We start from the raw sequence: 19,706 nt of genomic DNA, 5'->3' as shown, positions 1-19,706 counted from the left end.
AGGCTCTTACCTAGATGAAAAAAGCACACTCTACATGGCAATACGTACAGAACAATAACACTGCCAGATGGTGTAATACTGAACAGAATTAATTTCACACATGATGTTTTCAAGGTGTTAAAATATGTCACAGCTTCTGCTAATAAAACATCTTCCTCTTCCCTCCCCCTTTTAAGAAAGCGCTACATTCCCGCCAGCCCGTATTTTCCATTATATGTGTTTTCAATTCTGATAAGGGCAGCTGATTGCTTGCAAACCTAATTACAGTCAAATGAAAGTCTTTCAGAACCATCATTAGCAATTAGGACCCGCTGGATTTGCAGTGTATCATTCAGAGAGGTATAATTCAATAGCTTATTGAAAAATTGCAGGTGAAACTGGTGATTATAAGGGGGGGAAGTGCCTCTGACACGTCACTGCAGGCAAATCTTCGGTGAAGCGGCAGCTTCTACCAGCGGCTGATCAATGAATGCAGGTGTTTGCTTTGGCGCGCTGCGGAGCTCAGCTCCTCGCCCCGAAAACGTCCACCACGTCCCAGCGCGCAGCGCGTCTCGTGAAGGGCTCTGGATTTCACATCATGTGCCTGGGTTTGTGTGCGTTTTCAAGCAATCCAAAGGGCCTATTCAGGAACTTCATTAAACCTGGGGGGGGACGTGCAGTGCAGAACAACAGGCGCACGAAGCAACACGTCATTTTTCAGGCCTTTCTATAGAGAACAACAATCTTTTCTGTGCCCATTGAGCTCAATTCTATATTATCAGGGCCCAGAAGCTGTTCGGACGCTTCCGAGCAGCTGGGTGCCTTCACAGATGACGCACTGGATACGGTGACTGTGGGCTAAGTGCAGCTGGAGATTTCTGTGGCCTCTGATCAAGAGCAAACACCAGTTGAGAATCACAAAACGCTTGTAATTCAAGCGCTGTTTGTCACCAGTGGTGGTTTCTGAGGGGGAAACAAGAGGGGCGACTGAATAGCAGCCCAGCTTTTAGACATGCGTTCTCTCACGCATACGGAAATCCACATTCCGTGCACGTGTGCAAAATAACGCGCGGTTCCCTTTCAAGGATGAAGTTACCGACTGGCCAGCGCGAAGCACTCAACGCTTTGAGAGCACGATGGTAGACTAGATAATGCCGAGCCGGACAGTAGCAGACGCAGACGATGTTACCCCACACAACGGGCCCCCTCTTTGGGCACATCCCTCCATACACACGCCCTTGTGTAACATTTACCCCCATTTACGCCCCGCTGCCCAGCCTGGGCCTGTGCACAGCCCCACCACTTCACCCCTTCCCCATAGACGTGTTCCTCCTTTTCCATCCTACAAAGGCTTCTCAAATCCCAGACCTACCCACCTGCCTTTATCACACGAGCATCTTCTCCCACATGCACTTATGCTGTGTACGCGACCTTGAAGCACAGTTACACGTGTATGGCCCTTTCTATACTTTCAGTGCTGCAATCTGATTTTTTTTGTCATTTCATAGCTTATTTTTCAAACTAAATGCTGTTAATAAGGTGGATTGGCAAATAAATCAAAATAAACAATGCCCACAATGCCAACACACAGCAGACAAAGTCTCATTAAACCAGTGCCCCCTGCGAAGTCCTGCTGCTTGCGACATTTGCTTTGGGTTACTTCAACCTTTTCGCAACACTTGCATATAGCAAACCATGCTGTGTAGGCTGCAAAACAAACAGCAAACCTAGTAATTTCAAAGTGCTAGTATTTTGAAATAATAATTAAAAAAAAAAAAAACACACCACAAAAAACCCCACAAAACCAAAGCCACCTCTCTCTTTACAAACAGAATGGAAAGAAACGTTATCTCCATGGCCATTCACGCATGGCAGTGTCACTTCCCAGCTGGTACTGCTCCTAAGGCGGGCAAGTTTGTCCCACACTCTACAAGTCAAGAGTCAATGTTTCTTTTAAACTTCAGTCACACAGAGCCAGACCTCCAACAGCGCAAAACTAGGCCAAACGCAGGCGGCACGGCTTGCAAACCCCTCTTTTGTCCTGCTGCCTGAGCTGTTTTCATGGCCCAGGTCCTTCCTGATCTTCAGCAACTTTACAGTCACTGAAATCCGCTGGCTGCCAGTGAAGTAATCCCAAATCACAGCAGCTATATAAAAGGAAATTCAAGCTTTATGACTCATTATGGGTGTATGCACGTTGTATACAGTATTTCTAAGGTGTCTAACCTCACGCTGCACAAATATATATATGTTTTTTCCCCTCACTGCTGCACAGAGCTACAAGCTGGGAGTCAAAGAAATTAAGCGGTTCTCCATGGTTGCGTACAATACTTGTAGCTGCTATTGCACTCCCAAAGCCCACCCACAATTTCATTTTCAATTAACAGCTCTTAGAAAAGCAGTAATGAAAGCAGTTGCTAAAGAGCGCTCAGATGTCATTGAGAGACTGCAAACCCAAACTGTAAATAGCACATTGTAAATCGCTTGTCACCACAGTCAGCTCTCACTGGAATCGCACTGCCGGTGACAATCAAACCCATCTGCTCTGCTCCCCGACCAGTGTCACCACAAACCATACAGCTAACACCCACCTCCTGCCCCGCTCTCATTACCTGTCATGTATAGGCTTGTCTAAGAGCGCGCAAAAGCCAAGCCCAACTGTAAGCACGACTAAATGCGGATCACACAAGGGTTATTTCACCCTCTGCACCAGAGGTTTGCTGCACTGAAGCACCCGAGCACCTCTGCACCAAAGGACAAGCGTGCTGTACGTAAATCTGCAACACAATTAACAACGTGATGTTCGTAAGCGACGATGAGAGGGGACAGCAGCGGCCATCCAGATCAGCCATCAGAAGCCTTAGCAGTCTCAAATTTAAGATGTAGAGATTCAGGGCAAGACTGCCAAGGGGATCGTGGACTTAATTCTGAGAAGGAAAAGCTTCAATACTTCCCTCCATCCCCTTTGATTTATTCAGGTAATGGACTATGAGGTTAAAGCTAATTGTTTATAATGCTTGCAGCCGATGACTGCCAGAGTCAGCAGTGTATCTTTTTTTGCTTTCTTCCCATTTTTCTTTTATCTCTTTAAAATTTACCTCCTAATTAATGTCTCCATCACGAGTTTTCTTCCCTTTAGTCATTATCTGCCCCTTATTTATTACCAGTTTGTCTCCTTCCTTGCACTCACACAATATCTGGGATTGGGGTTTGATATTCTGCAAGTGTCTTTGGAATCAGCCAGTTAAAGGAGAGCCCAGCAGCAGCTGGCTCTTGCATATACATAAGCAGCTAATATACCACTTGCCCGGCAGAGAGATTGCTGGTTTAGAAGCACATGACAAAGACGACCCTTTTCTGCAAGAAGGCATATGAATCTCCCACAGAGAAAGAAAACAATGCAGGAAATGGTAGAGGTAGCAAAAGTCAGTGTCTTCTGCTCTTTCCAAAACACACACCCACTGAATAAAGAGAAATAATCCTTCCTTCTCACTGTCAACATACTCTCAACTCTCCTTCTGCAATGAAAACTCAGTGTTTCCTAGTATGCCCCATCCTCCTCAAACCTTGAGGAATAAAAACCTCAAAAATTTTTGCCACCCTTTTACTTGTTTAAAAGTGTTCACTTTAAGATTTCCAAATGATTTTTATAGAAAACACATAAAAACACACCATCACCAATTACCGTAAAGGAAGTTAAATTTAAAATGTTAGAGAAATATCCTGATGAGTCTTATGTTTGCTTAACGCCAACTAAAATTTCCTTGAGGCATTTAATAAGTACATTTATAAAAGCTCACAAAGCAGAGTTCAAAAGTCTTCTCGCTAGCAAGATACGAGCCTTAATTAACCTACAGTTTCACATTTTCTGGATTTCAATAAACCTGTAGGCATTTCAGCATAGCTGGATAAATACCTGCATGAATACTGCAAGGATTTTCTCTGAAAACTAATTAGCAGTCCTTCCAACAGCCGACTTCAACTAGATCTGTTTGACGAGGGAGCTTCATACCATAAATCCTGCATGTGAGAGTTACCTCCAGCAGGTAACAGATTTCACAGAAAGGCATATCAGGCAGGACTCTTAACTACTGGTAAAACAGCAGACAAGATCTCCAGGCATAAAACTTTTCCCAACAGGGACAGACTGGAGCCAAGGTTTTATGCCAGCACGGGAATGCAAGGGACAGCATGGGGATTGCATCCTGCCATCCAACTATTGTCACTCACCCGTGACAATTCAGGGGACAACTGAGGCAAGATACATTCATTGTTTACATATAGAATATATAGCCCTAACAGGGCGAGGACATCATATATATCCAGAATACTAAACTCTGATGGGCTTTGACCTTTCCTACTTGTCAAGGACAAAACACCAGTGGGCCCAGTTCTCAGGCTACTGTCATCCAAGATGGCTGACGAGCAGCTTTGCTTCCCATCGAAAGCCCAGGAATTCAGCGCGATGGAGCTACGTGGGGAAGCAAACCCAAGGTGTGCAGCCAAGAGTCACTCTAGGAGGAAAAGCCTTATGTGATCAGAGAAAACCATCCTCAGAACTTAGCATTCTCCTCCTTTTTCCGAGGTCTTCGCCATTTGTCTTGAGAGAAGACAGAAAACGCTTACCAGAAATACTCTATGTAAAGGTCGTAGGTATGTCTATTCAAATAAGTTTTAAAGTCTTTTCCATGACATCTTTTTTCCACATCCAAGTGCCAAATCTGCTTGGATTTGTCAGCACCTAAACTGTTCGTGAGACTAAAATGTTCTTATCTAAGGAGCTATACCCCTACCAAATGTATTAAATTTATATTGAGCAAGATATTTTATTTCCTCTCAGCCTTATCCCTCAGGAATTAAGCAGAGTGCTCAGATTTATCAGCTAAAAGGAAAACCATTTTCCATGACATTTGTCAACTCAATACCTTCCAAGCCAGTGTATATTTATTCTTAAAAACATAACCCCACAAATAACCTCCATCAGCAGCAAGGCTGATTCCTTCACTGCTTAAGTACCAGGCAGAAAGGTTTCACGTGACAGTAGGCTATGCCAGAGGAATCAAACAGTGCAAAAAGTCAGCTTTTACGAAGGCCAGTTCCTACTGCACAAAGCACGTACATTTACCATTTGACATACTGAAAAGGAACAGAGTGAATACCGCATAGGTGAACACACAAAACCATCAAGGAAACACAGCAACCTCCAATATGTACTTCTAACAAAACTATTGCATCAATTATCCTGAAGAGTCTCCCCACCTCCCTTTGAAATACAAAGAAAATGAAATTAGAAGAAATACCTTTAATGGGTGCAGTAGTGTAGAACAGGCATTTTACAATTTGTTTGTTTTGCTGAAGCACTGTATAATCTCTTATTTTATGTCTATATATGGTATAGGCTTAAAGATAATCACAAAAACATATTTTTTTACCAGTTTCTGTAACTCTGAATATCAAAATTGAATACAAGTCAACATACTTGTCATTTGCAATATTCCTTCTATTTCCCTGATCTCACAAAACGAGCAGCAGTGAATTCTCACTATTTTCTAAAAGTTTCTCTGCAAAGCCATGTTTAGTTTGCGCCAAACAAGGATGAAGACTCATTCAACAAATATCAACCATCTCCATTAAACGTATAAATTTTGGTTGAAGAGTCACGAGTATCACTCAAACTTAGGTCAAAGCTGGCCTCTTTGCCATTACTTTAGACTTGAGTTTCACAGACAACGAGCCAAATGAACATACAGGCACATGCTACACTTAAAACACCCAGCTCCAATTTGGTCTTTTATATATACAAACACACAAGGGATATATTCTCAAAAAAAGCAAAACATGACTCTTTTCTGCATCCTGCTCACCAAAGAAATCTCACTTGTCACTCTTTCTTCCTTTTTTAAAAACAAGAAACACAACGCTGCACAGTCCTGAATAAGAGTCCAAGATTTCCAGCCTCAAGCTTTGCAACGCTGGATGCTATCTGATCACTTTTGTCCCTGTCACACTGCAGTAACGGAACACCGGTGTTGGGAAGACAAGAAGTTCGTTCTTACGGGTAGGCGATTAGTTACCCAAGAGAGCACAAACCATACCACTGCCATCCTACAAATGAGCTCCTCGCACCGTAATCAGTCTTAGAGCTTTGTCTTGATTAACAGCTGCCCCTCTCACAATTACCTCACCTTGCCCTTGATGTTCACGGGGTTCTTATGCTTCTGTCTAAAGACAAGAAGGCATATTTATAGCACAAAGTTGGCCTAACAACATCATAGAGAGACCACATTTGTTTGCCCTGACAGTCTCACAGCCAGCGTATGGAAAGCACTTCCAACCTTTGCACATTTATTAATCAACTCAGCTCTAGCATCAATACGCTGCTCGCTCTCCCACTCAATCTCTTCTAGTATCAGCACATGGAACCAAGCAGCACCCGAGAGCCCAAGAATAAAATAACTATGAAGGGGTTAAAATAAGTGATCCCACAAAGTAAGAAATCCACTTCTACATACCACGTGCCAACAGCCAAAGCCCTCCCTCCCCCTGACAGGTAACTTCTCTCCCACCTGTCTGAGGCCCTTCGGTATCTTCTTCCTTTTCCCAAGGTGCTGACAAAGATTACGATCATTTTCTCGGTCGGAGCTGTACTGGTGGTGGTGAAGTCTGTTCTTTTTTGGAAGATATGACAGGCCATTGGTAAGTGCTTCCCGTTTCTTCTTGGCTAGAGGATTCTGTCGCTTCTCCACGCGTTCCTGAGGTTTCAGAGCTACGTCCTTCTGCAGAGGGAGGGAAGAGAAGAAAAACACAGCGGTTAAGATACGGCTCTGATTTGGTCAATCTTTTTAAGCAGCGATTCTAGGTGACCAGCAAAGCATTCTCAAGGCAATGCTACGATCACCAGAAAAGGAGAACGCAGTCTTCACTGGTGTCCGATTAAGCAAAAGATAGGCAAATGCGAAATACCATCTGTGAGATGAAGCGTGTGCACAGAAGCAGACACATACTCCTTTAGATTTCATACCATCAACCTCATAATTCTGAAACACATCTCGTGTATCAAGTAAGCATGCATTTAGAAGCACATGTTTACAATGTTTAAATTTAAGAACTGGCTTCGATTTAAACAAGGCTTGGCTTTTCACACTTATTTTTATTATTTCTTGTATTTGACAGGACAAGGCAAGAGCTGACCTAAATCCAATTTAAGCCAATGAATCTCAACAGACTTCAGTGGACATTTCCCTCAAGCCTGACCTAACGTCGTGGTTTAGCCCCAGCCGGCAACTAAGCACCACGCAGCCGCTCGCTCACTCCCCCTCCCCCAGTGGGACGGGGGAGAGAATTAGAAAAAAACCTCCTGGGTTGAGATAAAAACAATTTAATAGAACAGCAAAAGAGAAAGAAACAACAATGATAACAACAATAATAATACCGACAAAGGAATGTACAAGAACAAGTGATGCCCAATACAGCAATTGCTCACCACCCGGCGATCGACAGCCCGTCCCTGAGCAGCAATTCCCGCCCCCCGGCCAACTCCAGTTTATGTACTGGGCATGACGTCGTACGGTAGGGAATATCCCTTCGGCCAGCCTGGGTCAGCTGTCCTGGCTGTGTCCCCTCCCAGCTCCCCGTGCACCCCCAGCCTGCTCGCTGGCAGCAGCAGAGAAGCTGGACTGTCCTTGACTGCTCAGCAACAACCCAAAACATCAGCACATTATCAACAGTTTCTCATCCCAAATCCAAAACACAGTCTCACACTGGCTTCTGTGCAGAAAACCAGCTCTATCCGGGCTGAAACCAGGACACCTAAGCAGAAGATTTCCAAATCTCAGGGAGGTGGGGGGATGCTTGTATTTGAAAACTTTGTTACTGACCCTTCTTTAAACCCTGGAATTAATGTTTGCCTAGAAAAACTACGTAAGTCTTGTAACACAAACACGAGTTTTGTTGCTTAGCCCACAGCTACTGTATTTTCTTACTGATAACAAGCGACACACAGAATTCACATTTTTGTTTCAAATAAATGTTACTTGGGAAAAAAATCTCCAATAACAGAATTAAAGGCAGAGGAAGAAGGGGCTGGAGGGTTGTTAGGAGAGAAGAATTAGAAGCCATTGGAAAGGTGTAAACTAGAATGCATATTGTGCATCTAATACATACAATTTGCTAAGTCACATCTACTCCAAAAACTCAGTACATGAGCAGAGTATTTCCACAGAACAGGCATATTACTTAAACAGCATAATTCTTTAGGCATGCTCTACTAACATGCCTACCTGCTTTGACCAAAAGCTCTCTGTGCCCTACCATGGAGTACTATATGATCTTGTAAGCCTTCATGCTTCTGTTTATTGTCACTTAATATTATAAGTGACAGCAGGAAAGAAATTGGGCTCTTGGTCCCTGTGTCACAAAAAGATTCAGGAGAATATAATGCAAACTATGCCACCTTTTAATGCAAAAAAAACCCCATGCCTAAAGGCAAAAATCAGTTTGGCTTTAATTAAAGAATGTTCCCTAAATGCCCGTCTAAAAACACAAGAGTTTCACAAAATTCATAACTAAAACCAATGAGAACATTAATTAAACTGAAGACAGTCAAAATTCAAATTTCGTATTTGGTAAAAAGAATAATTTTACAAGCGTTAAAGAAGGGCGTACAGAACAGAAGCTGTAAGACACTTTTTCTACCTTTTCTTCACCTAATACACCATGGGAAATACCCTAAGCTTTTCTTCACACAGTGTTACTCATATCAGAAAAGTCAGGAGCTTTATCCAAGCTCATGAAAAAAATCTTTAGCATCCTTTGCTATAAAGCAGGATCAGTATTTTAAGAATGTCATGTCTCTCATCTCTGTTTCCTCCAGCTATTAAAAAAAAAAGTCAGTAGTAGCATACTGACATCGTCATTGCAAGTAGATCTCAAAGCACGTTAAAAGCACTGTACACAAGCTCAGAGATCCTACAGAGCAAGCCCAAGGAAAAATAAAGCAATAATCACTCTTCTGAGCACACCCTCTGTCTCCTTTCCCAGAAAGGCTTTAGATTTAGATATATGCCACAAATGTACGAATTCTCAGTTGTCCTGTTATATTACAGTTGCTATTTCACCAACTCTCATCATCAATAGCTTCATAAAATAGCCACTACAGCAACTACAAACAGACGCTGACCTCCCAGATAAGAAACGCAGAGCGCCGCGCGCAGCGATTCCTGCACTCGGCCCCGTCCGGCTACACTTCGTGAACTGAACTGCAAAGCCAAATAACGCTGCGATCCCCACAGAGCACCTTCAACACTGCAGAAAAGCACCAGAATTACAACTTGTTCAATACACTCTATTGAAATAAACAATGAGATATTTTATCATAGAACAGATTTGTGCCTTAAGATAACTATCATTGCGCTGCTAATGGTAAACATAAATCTTTATTTTTTCCGATCAGTATCAAAAAATCCAGTGCTTTATGAATAGCACATTATACCACTCAGGACTTCTGTTAAAACACAGAGCTCGTATTTGTAGATAGAAATGCTATTAAGAGGATTCATTCTAAATGTGAAAGGTTGGAAGAGTGAAGAAAGGGAAACTTTTTAGAAAAAAAATTAAAAATCTCCTAATGGCTAAATAGCTTCTGTGGGATTTTTTTATTTTTATTGTTGCAGCTAAAAATTTTCTAAATGAAACAGTGGCATGCTTCCAGAAACTTATAAAACATCTAATGGGGCTAGCACTGCCATCAAGAAATTACTAGCTCCCATTAGCTTTAAAGAGGATCTAAGATGGGTCAAATTGTGCAGATGACTACGTGCGTATCTGGGACAACCTCATCCATAAGAAGCCCGTGTTCTAGCCAATTGCGTAAAGCTTCATGACTTGTCAAGATACATATAAAGCAAAGTTTATCTCATGTCGGAACTGGGATGAAAGAATCTGCATATATACCTACGGCAAAGATGAGTGTCAGCAGCCTCACAAAGCCTTCTGCAAACTCTATGAAAACGTATCCTCCAAGACAGAAGGAACAATTTGCAGAAATCTCCCAAAATAAGGCGTCTTCTCTTCTCATGACCAAAAAGAGGAAAGGGAGCCCCATATGTACATCGCTTGCAATTCTGCAAATTGTGAAAGTGGGCCTTAAATCCAGTTTAGTGGCTGGGCTTACTATGAAACTTAGACAACCATGTTCCTCCAGAACAGCCATCTGCTTTTCGCCAGCTGACGCCGCTGCAGAGACAATCAGAGTGCTGTGGGTCAAACCCCCGTGTTACTGAAGCGTATGCTAGAACCTCTCACTGCTTCCCACAGATATACAATTTGGCCTTAAAATATCTATATATATAGAAATATACATTCAATTCTTCACCTGCAGACTGGACTGCAACAGGACCTGTTAAAAGGATAAAAGCTTAGACACAGGTGGACAGGATGCATTAAATCTAGCTCGAGCAGAGATCACAGGGGGTGTCGATCCTCACGTCTGAGGGTACAAACTGCTCGGTGTGTTGAGGACACACCGTCGGTACAGCAGCGCACACGAGGCTGCGGAGGACGCGCACGGATTCTGCCCTGTTGGAAGCCGTCGGGCTCGGCGGAGGCAGCGCTTGGCTGGGAACCGTGGGCCTGCATAAATCACTTCCCCACTTTCTGCCCTTTCTCCCTCATCCAATTTTTATCTTTCTGTTGTTTAGATAGGACAATAGCTGTACCACGCCGCGTGCTGGTACATTAGCCAGCACAATCTTAATTACAGACTTCAGGCATCATCATGATTAGAGTAATAAGCTGTAATTACTCTAAGGTGACAGGACTGCACAGACCTTATCTACATAGATAAGGAGATGTAGTAATATTTCATGTCGAGACGTATTTTTCAGCAGCTACCCATGGAGTCGATTCAAACTAAGTAGCAGACGCGGTGAACAACATATTCAGACTTTAATGGAGGTTCTTTCTCCTCTCCTGCCAGCATACAAGCCCACACATTATTAAATAAATCCTACAAACATATTAGGCATGGTTTAAAACCATCTTACTCAGAGATATCTTTCATCAGTAAAGTGCCTTAAGTGTATCGGGAAGGTGACTTAAATGTATAAATATGTAATTACATGCAATTCAATACAAAAGTGCATTAATATTTATGAGTGTACTGTATAATCTAAAAAAAATTTCCATTTGTTTTATTTCTATTGGGCACATTAATCAACCTGATACCACCGTACGTGCCACAGCGGAGAAGAGCCGCCCATGCTGAACAGACTCCCGCCGCGACGTCAGCGAGCAGGAGGGCTGCTGAAGCCTGATGGGGCGGCACTGCAATCAACTCGGCTCCAATTAACGTTCACAATTTCAATTCAAGCCCTGCATTTGGTGAGGGGAGGACAAGCAGCCTCCACGGGTACATCAGATGTTTTCTCGAGGTAGGAGGCTTGAAGGACACACTGCATTCTCACCAAGCATGAAGCTTTCAGGGAGCTAGGCCTGGTTTATTTCAGGAGAGTCCATCTTCTTGCTATGTAAATGACAGCTCATTAATTATAAATCAGATCCTCAGTGGCAGCCAAGCAGTGATTCACACCACTTTGTGGGGACACACTTCACCCCCGTGAATCTCACGTGAGAGCCAGGCCACCACTGCTGCCCCTTCCTCCAGCCACCTTCCCTCTGACAACAGCTTAAAAACTACATGCAAACAACGGGAATGCACTTCCACCCCTTACTACAGGGTTTTTCCATGGGAACGCTCGATGAAAAGCAGCGCCATAAATGCGCTGCGTGGCTGATGCGCTGCAGGCACTGCTCTGGGATGACAGTTTCAGGCGCTGCTCATGGACTGCAAGCCTTGATCTTTCCAAATCATCCTTGTGGATTATTGTTCCGATTCTAGCGTTTGCAAGAACTTACTTTCTGAATTCGCACTGAACATGACCCCAGTAAAGTGCAACTTTTAAAAACTGATTATCAAAACCAAAAGTAGATTACAGTAAGAGGCTAGTAAAACCAAGTAACAACTGCATCAGTAGACAACTATATTCCAATTATTTGCTCCTCAGGTTCTTGCTAAAGTCCACAACAGCTTTATATCACAGCCTAACAATTTACCCTTGACTCCAACAATAAAATTAAGCATAAAGAAATAAGACACTTTTAAAAAGCCAAAATTATGAAACAGTCTTGAAATGTCAATGTAATGTTCCACTTAAAAGACAAATAGAAAAGCAAGCTTGAATCTACCAGTTTGCCCCTTCCCATTATTCAGACATCCAAGCACCCTTGTCAAACAGAAATGTAAGAAAGGTACTTCTGGAGCCTTCCATCCAATTTCAAGGTACAAGCAATTCACACCTGATCACGAACACTACTGCAGAAGGAAGCAGCCAATTAAGGGGGAAAGAAATAAATACATTTTCACTAGCTCCAAAAGTTAGTACAGCTGAGAGAAATACTGCAGCTTCTTAGCATCACGCGGCGGGTGTCGTTAGCTGGGAATCCGGTAGAACACCACGCCCAAACAGCTGCGGAAACCGAACCAAAACCCCCTCAGAATCAAGAAACGGTGCCAGTCTGAGGGTACCAAATTTGCCTTCGCGTCTTGACAGTCTTCATCGACTCACAATGTGTTTTCTGTTACATTTGGGATGAATTTTTATAGATGATGGATGAAAATGCCCCAAGACTTCAATACCTCTCTCTCACAGTTCATAATTCGTTATTTTAGTTCTGGCAGTAACAACAAGATGTAAAGGTCTGAAAACAATGCACTGACTAGCCCCTGCAATCTTTCAAAATGAGAAAATAAACCAAGATGTTTATAATAGCCATGCATTTCCCTCCAGATAAGATAGTCACACACACTGTCTATTCTTCTGAATGCCCAATTAGTTCCTCAAAAGCATTTATCTAGGGGGGAAAATTGCAAACGCTCTTAAAACACCACCAGCGAGAAAGGAAGGCAGGTGTAAAGTGCAATGCAAAAGAGAAAAGGATTCTCAAAACGTAGAAATTATGGTATTTTAGGACACAAGGGACTGGTGAAGAGAGCCACGATGTCAACTGCAGCGCGTGCAGTAGCCCATCCACTAATCCCAGCAATTTCTTCAAGTCGCAAGACCTCTGCGGAAAGGTTTCATCTTGTTTTGTTTGCTTTGTTTTCATAAAATTACAATCCATTGCCTCCTGCATCTCTCTGGAATCTGAAAACAAAGTGGTTCAGTGTTGTGCAAAAAAGGTTGTGCAACAGAATGAAGATGAAATGCTGTACCAGGCTGCAGGACGCTATGTGGTGATTACAGATGAAGGCAAAACAATAGAAAAGCAAGTTGCTGTCTGCTTGAGATACGTTTTATAAAAGCGCTTCTGTAGCAAAGAGATTGCTTTGATTTTTCATCCCAAAATCATTTGTTAACAATATCATTGATAAACAGAAGGTTCCTTTTCAGGTGCTGCCGATTTAAATCACACACAAAAAAACAACATTAAAGCAACATTATTGAGGTTACAAAGTCAAGGACTTGGAAGTTATGAAAGGCCAGGATTAAGGTTGCAACCACCACCTTAATTCAACCCTCTTGTATGTACGCGTCACGATACAATCTTTAATTACACGATCGCATGCTCTTATTTCCCTGTGCAGAATGGAAGGTGTTCAGCTAATGAGCAGCCACTCACAATTTTGTTTTCTCCTCATTGTCCAACATGTGGTCCTAATATTTGTTTACTTGCACTCCATTCACACCCTCCTCTAAATGCGCAATTATTAATTTCCTCAAGGGCTTTTCTATACAGCTTCTCACTGCAGTATCAGATGCTCAGCAAATATCAGTGACCTATTTTACAGCTGTTTAGGCCTGCAAAGGTATTTCACTATTCCCATTTTATAGGTGGCAACAACAGTCCTGACATGTTCAGGTCAAAAACATCTGCTAATTTTAAGTGCCCATTAGGAAGCACCTAAGATTTGATTTTTTCAGGCAACTTAGCTCTACAGAGCACTTTAGCTAATGAAGCACAGCCTTCATTGATTCCAGCAGCTCCTGGGAGCACTGAGCACTCCTCAAATCAGGCTTTGGTAAGCACCACATATTATAAGGACTGTTTCTAAAATACATAGCGCAATGTCCTCCTTCAATGTCACATACGAAATACGAGACGGAGGCAGAAGAAAACTAGTTTCTAATTACATTCAACTCATATCAGCAGGAGAAAACCCTCCTGCAATCCTCTCCCTCACCGTGCGCCTTCCAGCTCCAGTAACAGGTGGGAAAGGGGCTCAACAAGAGAAAAGTCTCCAATTCCAGAGTAAGTCAAAGACTTCAGGATCTTCAAGAAATAAAGTAGGCCATTACATCATTAACAGCAGCATCACAACTCATAAAAACACAGGGGCCAAATAAAAAAACAAGCATACAACCAACAAACCTGGAGGAACTTAAATGCATAGTCGCCGGCTACATACACACATCCGGCAAATGGCAACAAGGGATCCCGTACACACACCACTCCTCAGCTCCGCCATGGTTATACACTTTAAATTGTGTTCTACCTGGCATTACTTAAAGAATATATGGCTGTTGACTCTTTTCTACTTAGATTTTACACTGTTTATTGATGTAGTGGGACAGCAGTCACTCTGCAGCACAAGTAAACTGTCACCGACTTCTACTAACACACTAGACCTGAGGAAGTAACCTAAAAGAACCATTTTCTCAGCAAATAAATGTCCTTCCCTGATCATAAGTTCAGCCAACCAACCATGCCTTTCCTCAGCATACTGTGTGTTTGGATGCAGAAACTCTATTTCTCAATTTATGACACTTGATACTGCAAATGAGATCTGCGTTGTTCCTTTGTGATTATTCACACAGACTACATCGTACTGTTTCTGTGCCTTACCTGAAGAACTTTCTCACATTTAATTATACGTACATGTGTGTCTAAGTCTCACTGCATTCAATGAGATTTTAGCAAAATCCTTAAACTTGTTCTTATCTGTTTTGAGACTGCTGAATATGAGCATACACTCAAATTTTTACCTTGACATGATAAAAAGCACGTTTACAAAGAAATTTTATTGGAGTATTTGAGTACAAAAGATTAAAACTTACTCCCACACACCGACTTTGACAACAGCAGAATGTCATTACTCAAGATTTCAACAAAGGCACCCAGTTCTATAAAACAGCTGTAAACTTAAGCTGTAACTTAGCTGAAAAGCAAAATGGACAGTGACATGAAAAACAACGTTTTTCATAGTATTCATTAAGCCTACAGATGCTACACAAAATAAATGTTTAGCTGAAATCTAAGACTACGATGCCACCTCTTGAGCTGAAGAGGCCCTATGAAATCAAAGCTGGCAACAAGTGATGTCAAACCTGAAGATGAGTATGAGAGCAACTGACTGCCATTCATTTATTACATCTTTTTCAAACATGACGTAGTATTCTCAGCCTTAACCTCCCCTCTCCCGTCTCAATTTTGTCACTCAAAATACCGTACCATACCATGCAAGAGCTGTGGAGAAGAGTCTTCCAAATTACTGGAGTCTGTGCAACCAGAGTTAGGAAAAAACCTACTCTTGCAGCTAGTGTTGAGAAAGCGCTGAGCAATGCCAGCTTAGATTACAAAGCCACTGAAATGTTTTTCTTAAAGCTGCCCCGATTTGCAGAAGGCAAAGTACACACAGCTGATTCTGCTCAGACTAGTTTAGCCAGAAACCTGTGTACATTGCCAAAAAAAAAAAAAAAAAAGATCCTGAAGCTCTCACTCCACTTAGCTTCTGCCAACCTAGAAGTCCTGTCTAGAGATTCTTCTACATCTTATACAAGTTGCTAGCGAAGTCCAAGGTTACCTCCTTCTTGTAGATTTGACTAAATTATCCTCATTACACCTGTGACTTTTGAGTATATGCTGTCTGAAACACCAGCAAGAACTGGCTTCTCCCAAGCAGGGAATCTGCATCCTCTGCTGGCATCATCTCAGCCACGTTCTCTCCAACTCCTCCACGTACAGTCTTTCAAACTTTTCAGATCATCTTCAATAAGTAGCTGTCGCTCAAACACCTACAACCTTTTTTCGTTGGTAAAGCGCCCAGGGCAGATCTCACAGCAAACGGGGCTGCGCCTGCCCACGCTGGCTGCCCTCCTGGCCCGACACCGCTCCATGAGCACGAGCTCCGGCAGAATTCAGGGCACGACTCCGAGTGCTTCTAACGCAACAGGCGTGCTACCGGTAACAAGAGTCCATCCCAGACGTAAGTTACCTCCCCGAGCCTGCTCACACAGTATGCAGCCCTGATCCTGGGTTTATTTCACAGTGCTGGGCCTTAAATAAACGTGCTTCATGTACCCCATGAGCAGCACAGCCACATTCTCATGAAGTGTTTATTTTCTTTGTTTGAGGACTGAAAAGGAATAGAAAAGGGGTGTGGAGAGAAAAAGAGTCCCTAGGGATGCTCGCTTTAAATCTTCACGCCAACAAAGAGGGCTTCACTGCCCTCGCGCTGCTCAGTTACAATTGTAAATTAGGCAGAGAGAGGGGAGCGTTAAGCCAGCTCCTAAAACAAAGGTGAATTTGTTTTGTTCCCTGTGCTACAACATACTAGTTGCCTATCTACGGTAGCCATCCCATACTTGTATACAGCACTGTTATTCTATATAGTCAAGCCATGCACAGCAATGCCTTGATCTGATGCAGAAATGCATTCGACTGCGGGCACGGGCTGGGACTGTCTATATGTTTCACGCAGATGCCCGCACCTGAGCTGAAGGGTCAGCTTCGTCTCACAGCTGGGCCAAAAATCTTTCTTCTTGGAAAATGGGATTTTCATGGTGGAGAGAATTCAACTGAACAGTTATCAAGTACCACACTGAGTAATATGAAACACAAATCATTTCAGTTTGTCTAAATAATTGAGCAACTCTTCAAGTTCTACACTGAAACTTCTGGATTTGTTTTTCTTTCACATAGGGGTTTTTTTTTTATTTGCATTTTCTGTTCTTATTTGGAATGGAAATAATTTTTAAAATTTCAAACTTTCTCCCAAAAAGAGAAGTTTTATATATTAGTATCTGCAGTTACACAAGATCTGCATATACTGACCAAAATACATGTCGTCTTAGGGCCAAATTACATTGCTTTCTTAGCTTTAAGTAACGAATATGTCCCCTATTACCCTTGTTTATTTTATGCCCAAAAGCATCAGTCCTGCCAACTTTACCAGGAGACTTCTGCGATAAAACCGTATTTCCCTCCAGGGGCGCCGTCAGCACAAAGCTGACTGTGGGCTCCTCCAGTCTCCAGACACGTGCGGCGTTCGCTGAATAATTCAAATGGCACTTCTGTTGGCCGGCCACAGACTGAGGCCAAGGAGTTAGTGGGACAATAAATCTTCCATTTAAAGGGTATCCCCCGTTATTGGTAGGGTTAGAATAAATGGAAGTGGGCGTAGATGTCTCTCACCCCTGCTATTCCTGCACTAGGGCTGAACAGATGACTTCAGCCTCCAGGCTCTCACACTGGCACCATTCATTAGCCCAGCATGCAGCATTCATAAAAAATGTATTATGGTTTGTAAATCAGATCAGAAGCACCTCTGTATTCCTCGTCTTGCGGAAAGATGGTACAGCACCAGGGAAGTCCAATGTATTCTAAAGGTCTCATGATGTTCACTAAAACATCACAGCCACAGAAAGGAACGGAGCTGGGACACCACAGAAGAGATTAGCTTTGCTGCCATGTTAGCCTGATGACTAGACCAGAACATCTGCTCTCCAGGAGTCAAGACAGAGAAACCACCTTGAGACAATATAGGTAAAAGCAACTAGGAAACTGCACTATAAAGGGAGAGGAGAGGGAGAGATGGAAACATCCACTTCATTTATTTCGGTATAATGAAAATGAAGCCTTCCAAGCAGACAGGGAAACTGGAGGCATCACTCTGCACATGCGAGCAAGCAGGACAAACCTAAATCTTTGGACAGACAACACAGAAATAAGCAAGGAGAAGGACAGAACTAGAACTGCTCCAGGATTACGCCAGATAGTAAGTGCTCCAACCTGCAGATTTTTTAACCAAACCAAAAACCTCCACATAATAATGGGTTATAATTATTGAGCTTTTCAAAATAAAAATCTATTTTGAAACAACTCTTTTCGATCTTGTGGGTTGAGAAATCAAACACGCTAGCTTTTCTGTATTCCAAGCTCCTACTGTCTCATATTCCTCTTGATTTTCTTTCTCCTTCTCTGGGAAGCACTTAACTCTACCAGTGTTCTTGGCATGTGGCATACAACCTCACACAAAAGACTGATGAAGGCAGATTTTAAAATGAAAGAACAGTGATTAGAAAATAAGGAAAGACAGAAAGAGAAGGAGAGCTCAGGTAGGACCAGAGGACTGCATCACTTAAGGCAAGCTTGGTAATATTCTTCGTTAGGAAAAGCATCAGAACCGTAGTGCAACCAGAGGCAAAAAAAGAAACAACAGCTCAGTTTCCCATCTGCAAAAGAAAACTCCTTCTAGCATTCAGGCTCAAAAAAATAGTAAAGAACAAAAGTTTAAGAAATAGAGCAATATGTAACCTTTCCATTTGCTGGCTTATTCTTCCCCTAGGAAACAGATACAGTGAAGATAAATTTGATGATCAAAAAACCAGAGGGATTACATTCTTGTACAGTGCTGATCATTGGCAAATCCCCCTCTGTGCAGTTCAGAAGCACAGCTTAGCATAACAGGCAAGATTTATCATTGCCTTGTCCTTCGCACCACTTACAAAGTAGATACAAGTTGCTCCTATCTCAAGAGTCCTCATTTACATACACAGATTAAATAAATACCAGAACTATTTTGCTGTTACTTTACAAAGGTATAAGCCACTGTACCAAATGCAAAGAATCAGACCCACTGGAGAACTGCCACACATGTTTTCTGTCTTTTATTTCTCCACTTCTGCTAGTGCATCTTATTCTTGCAGCAAAGCATTTGTTTCAGCTTTAGGCCAGTGGATGCTTCAAGATCTATGTGGCATCATCCAAAAAACCATCACATATATTCATCAGTTCCTAGGAGGGAAAACACAGCTCTTCCATCCTGTATTTAGAATACGGAGTCTCCAGGTAAACAGGCACAGAAGATGGTAAGATGGTGTGAATAAATAAAAGGGAAAACCAGAGATGACTACTTTCTTTAGTTCTATTACAGGGCACAGACCCTGTCAAAGCTAGGGTCTCATACACCAGAGAAAACTTTCTTTACTGTTGGTGCCATGGCTGAAAATATGATGTCTTCTCCCAATATTCAACTTTAAGCTACTTTATGGATAGATCTTTTAAAACTGAAGTGTCATCTAATATTCAGGGTTATTCAGTGGCTGGAAAAGCAATTTCTGCAATATTTCTTGTTTATAGCCACCTAGAAGCTACAAATTTAACTTGGTAGGGATGCACAGTCAGTGGACCTGGTTACAAATCAGAACGTCTGAAGTCAAGAGCTTTGCTAGTGCCTCCAGCAAACTTGTGAGGAGTTACGAAAACTGTGAATCATACTGCTTGAGCAATACTTACATTCAAACCACACTTTATCATATACCCGGCTGTCTCGACTGAACTTGTAACCGTCTCTTCTGTGGAAAGCATCCGAACTGCTGTGTCTCTGTAAAAACTTGCCTTGAGCAGAACGCAGATAAAGCTCTGCAATGCATCCCTCGAGAGCTACGGAA

The 19,706-nt window shown here is 42.4% G+C and overlaps 1 protein-coding gene across 2 annotated transcripts in view; it reads right to left on the bottom strand.

The window, feature by feature from the left end:
* The window catches only part of AUTS2 (activator of transcription and developmental regulator AUTS2), a 795,462-nt gene that overhangs the window by 575,975 nt on the left and 199,781 nt on the right, over nucleotides 1-19,706 (bottom strand). For both annotated transcript variants that reach the window (XM_082008612.1, XM_082008613.1), the window contains exon 2: nucleotides 6,546-6,755. In XM_082008612.1, coding sequence (XP_081864738.1) covers nucleotides 6,546-6,755 — 210 coding nt within the window. The remainder of the gene's footprint in view (nucleotides 1-6,545; nucleotides 6,756-19,706) is intronic.

The sequence above is a fragment of the Phaethon aethereus genome (assembly GCF_964289735.1).
Source record: "Phaethon aethereus genome assembly, chromosome: 19".
Classification (NCBI taxonomy): Eukaryota; Metazoa; Chordata; class Aves; order Phaethontiformes; family Phaethontidae; genus Phaethon; species Phaethon aethereus.
Note: the sequence above shows the minus strand (reverse complement) of the source record. Positions and strands in the feature narration are given on the sequence as shown.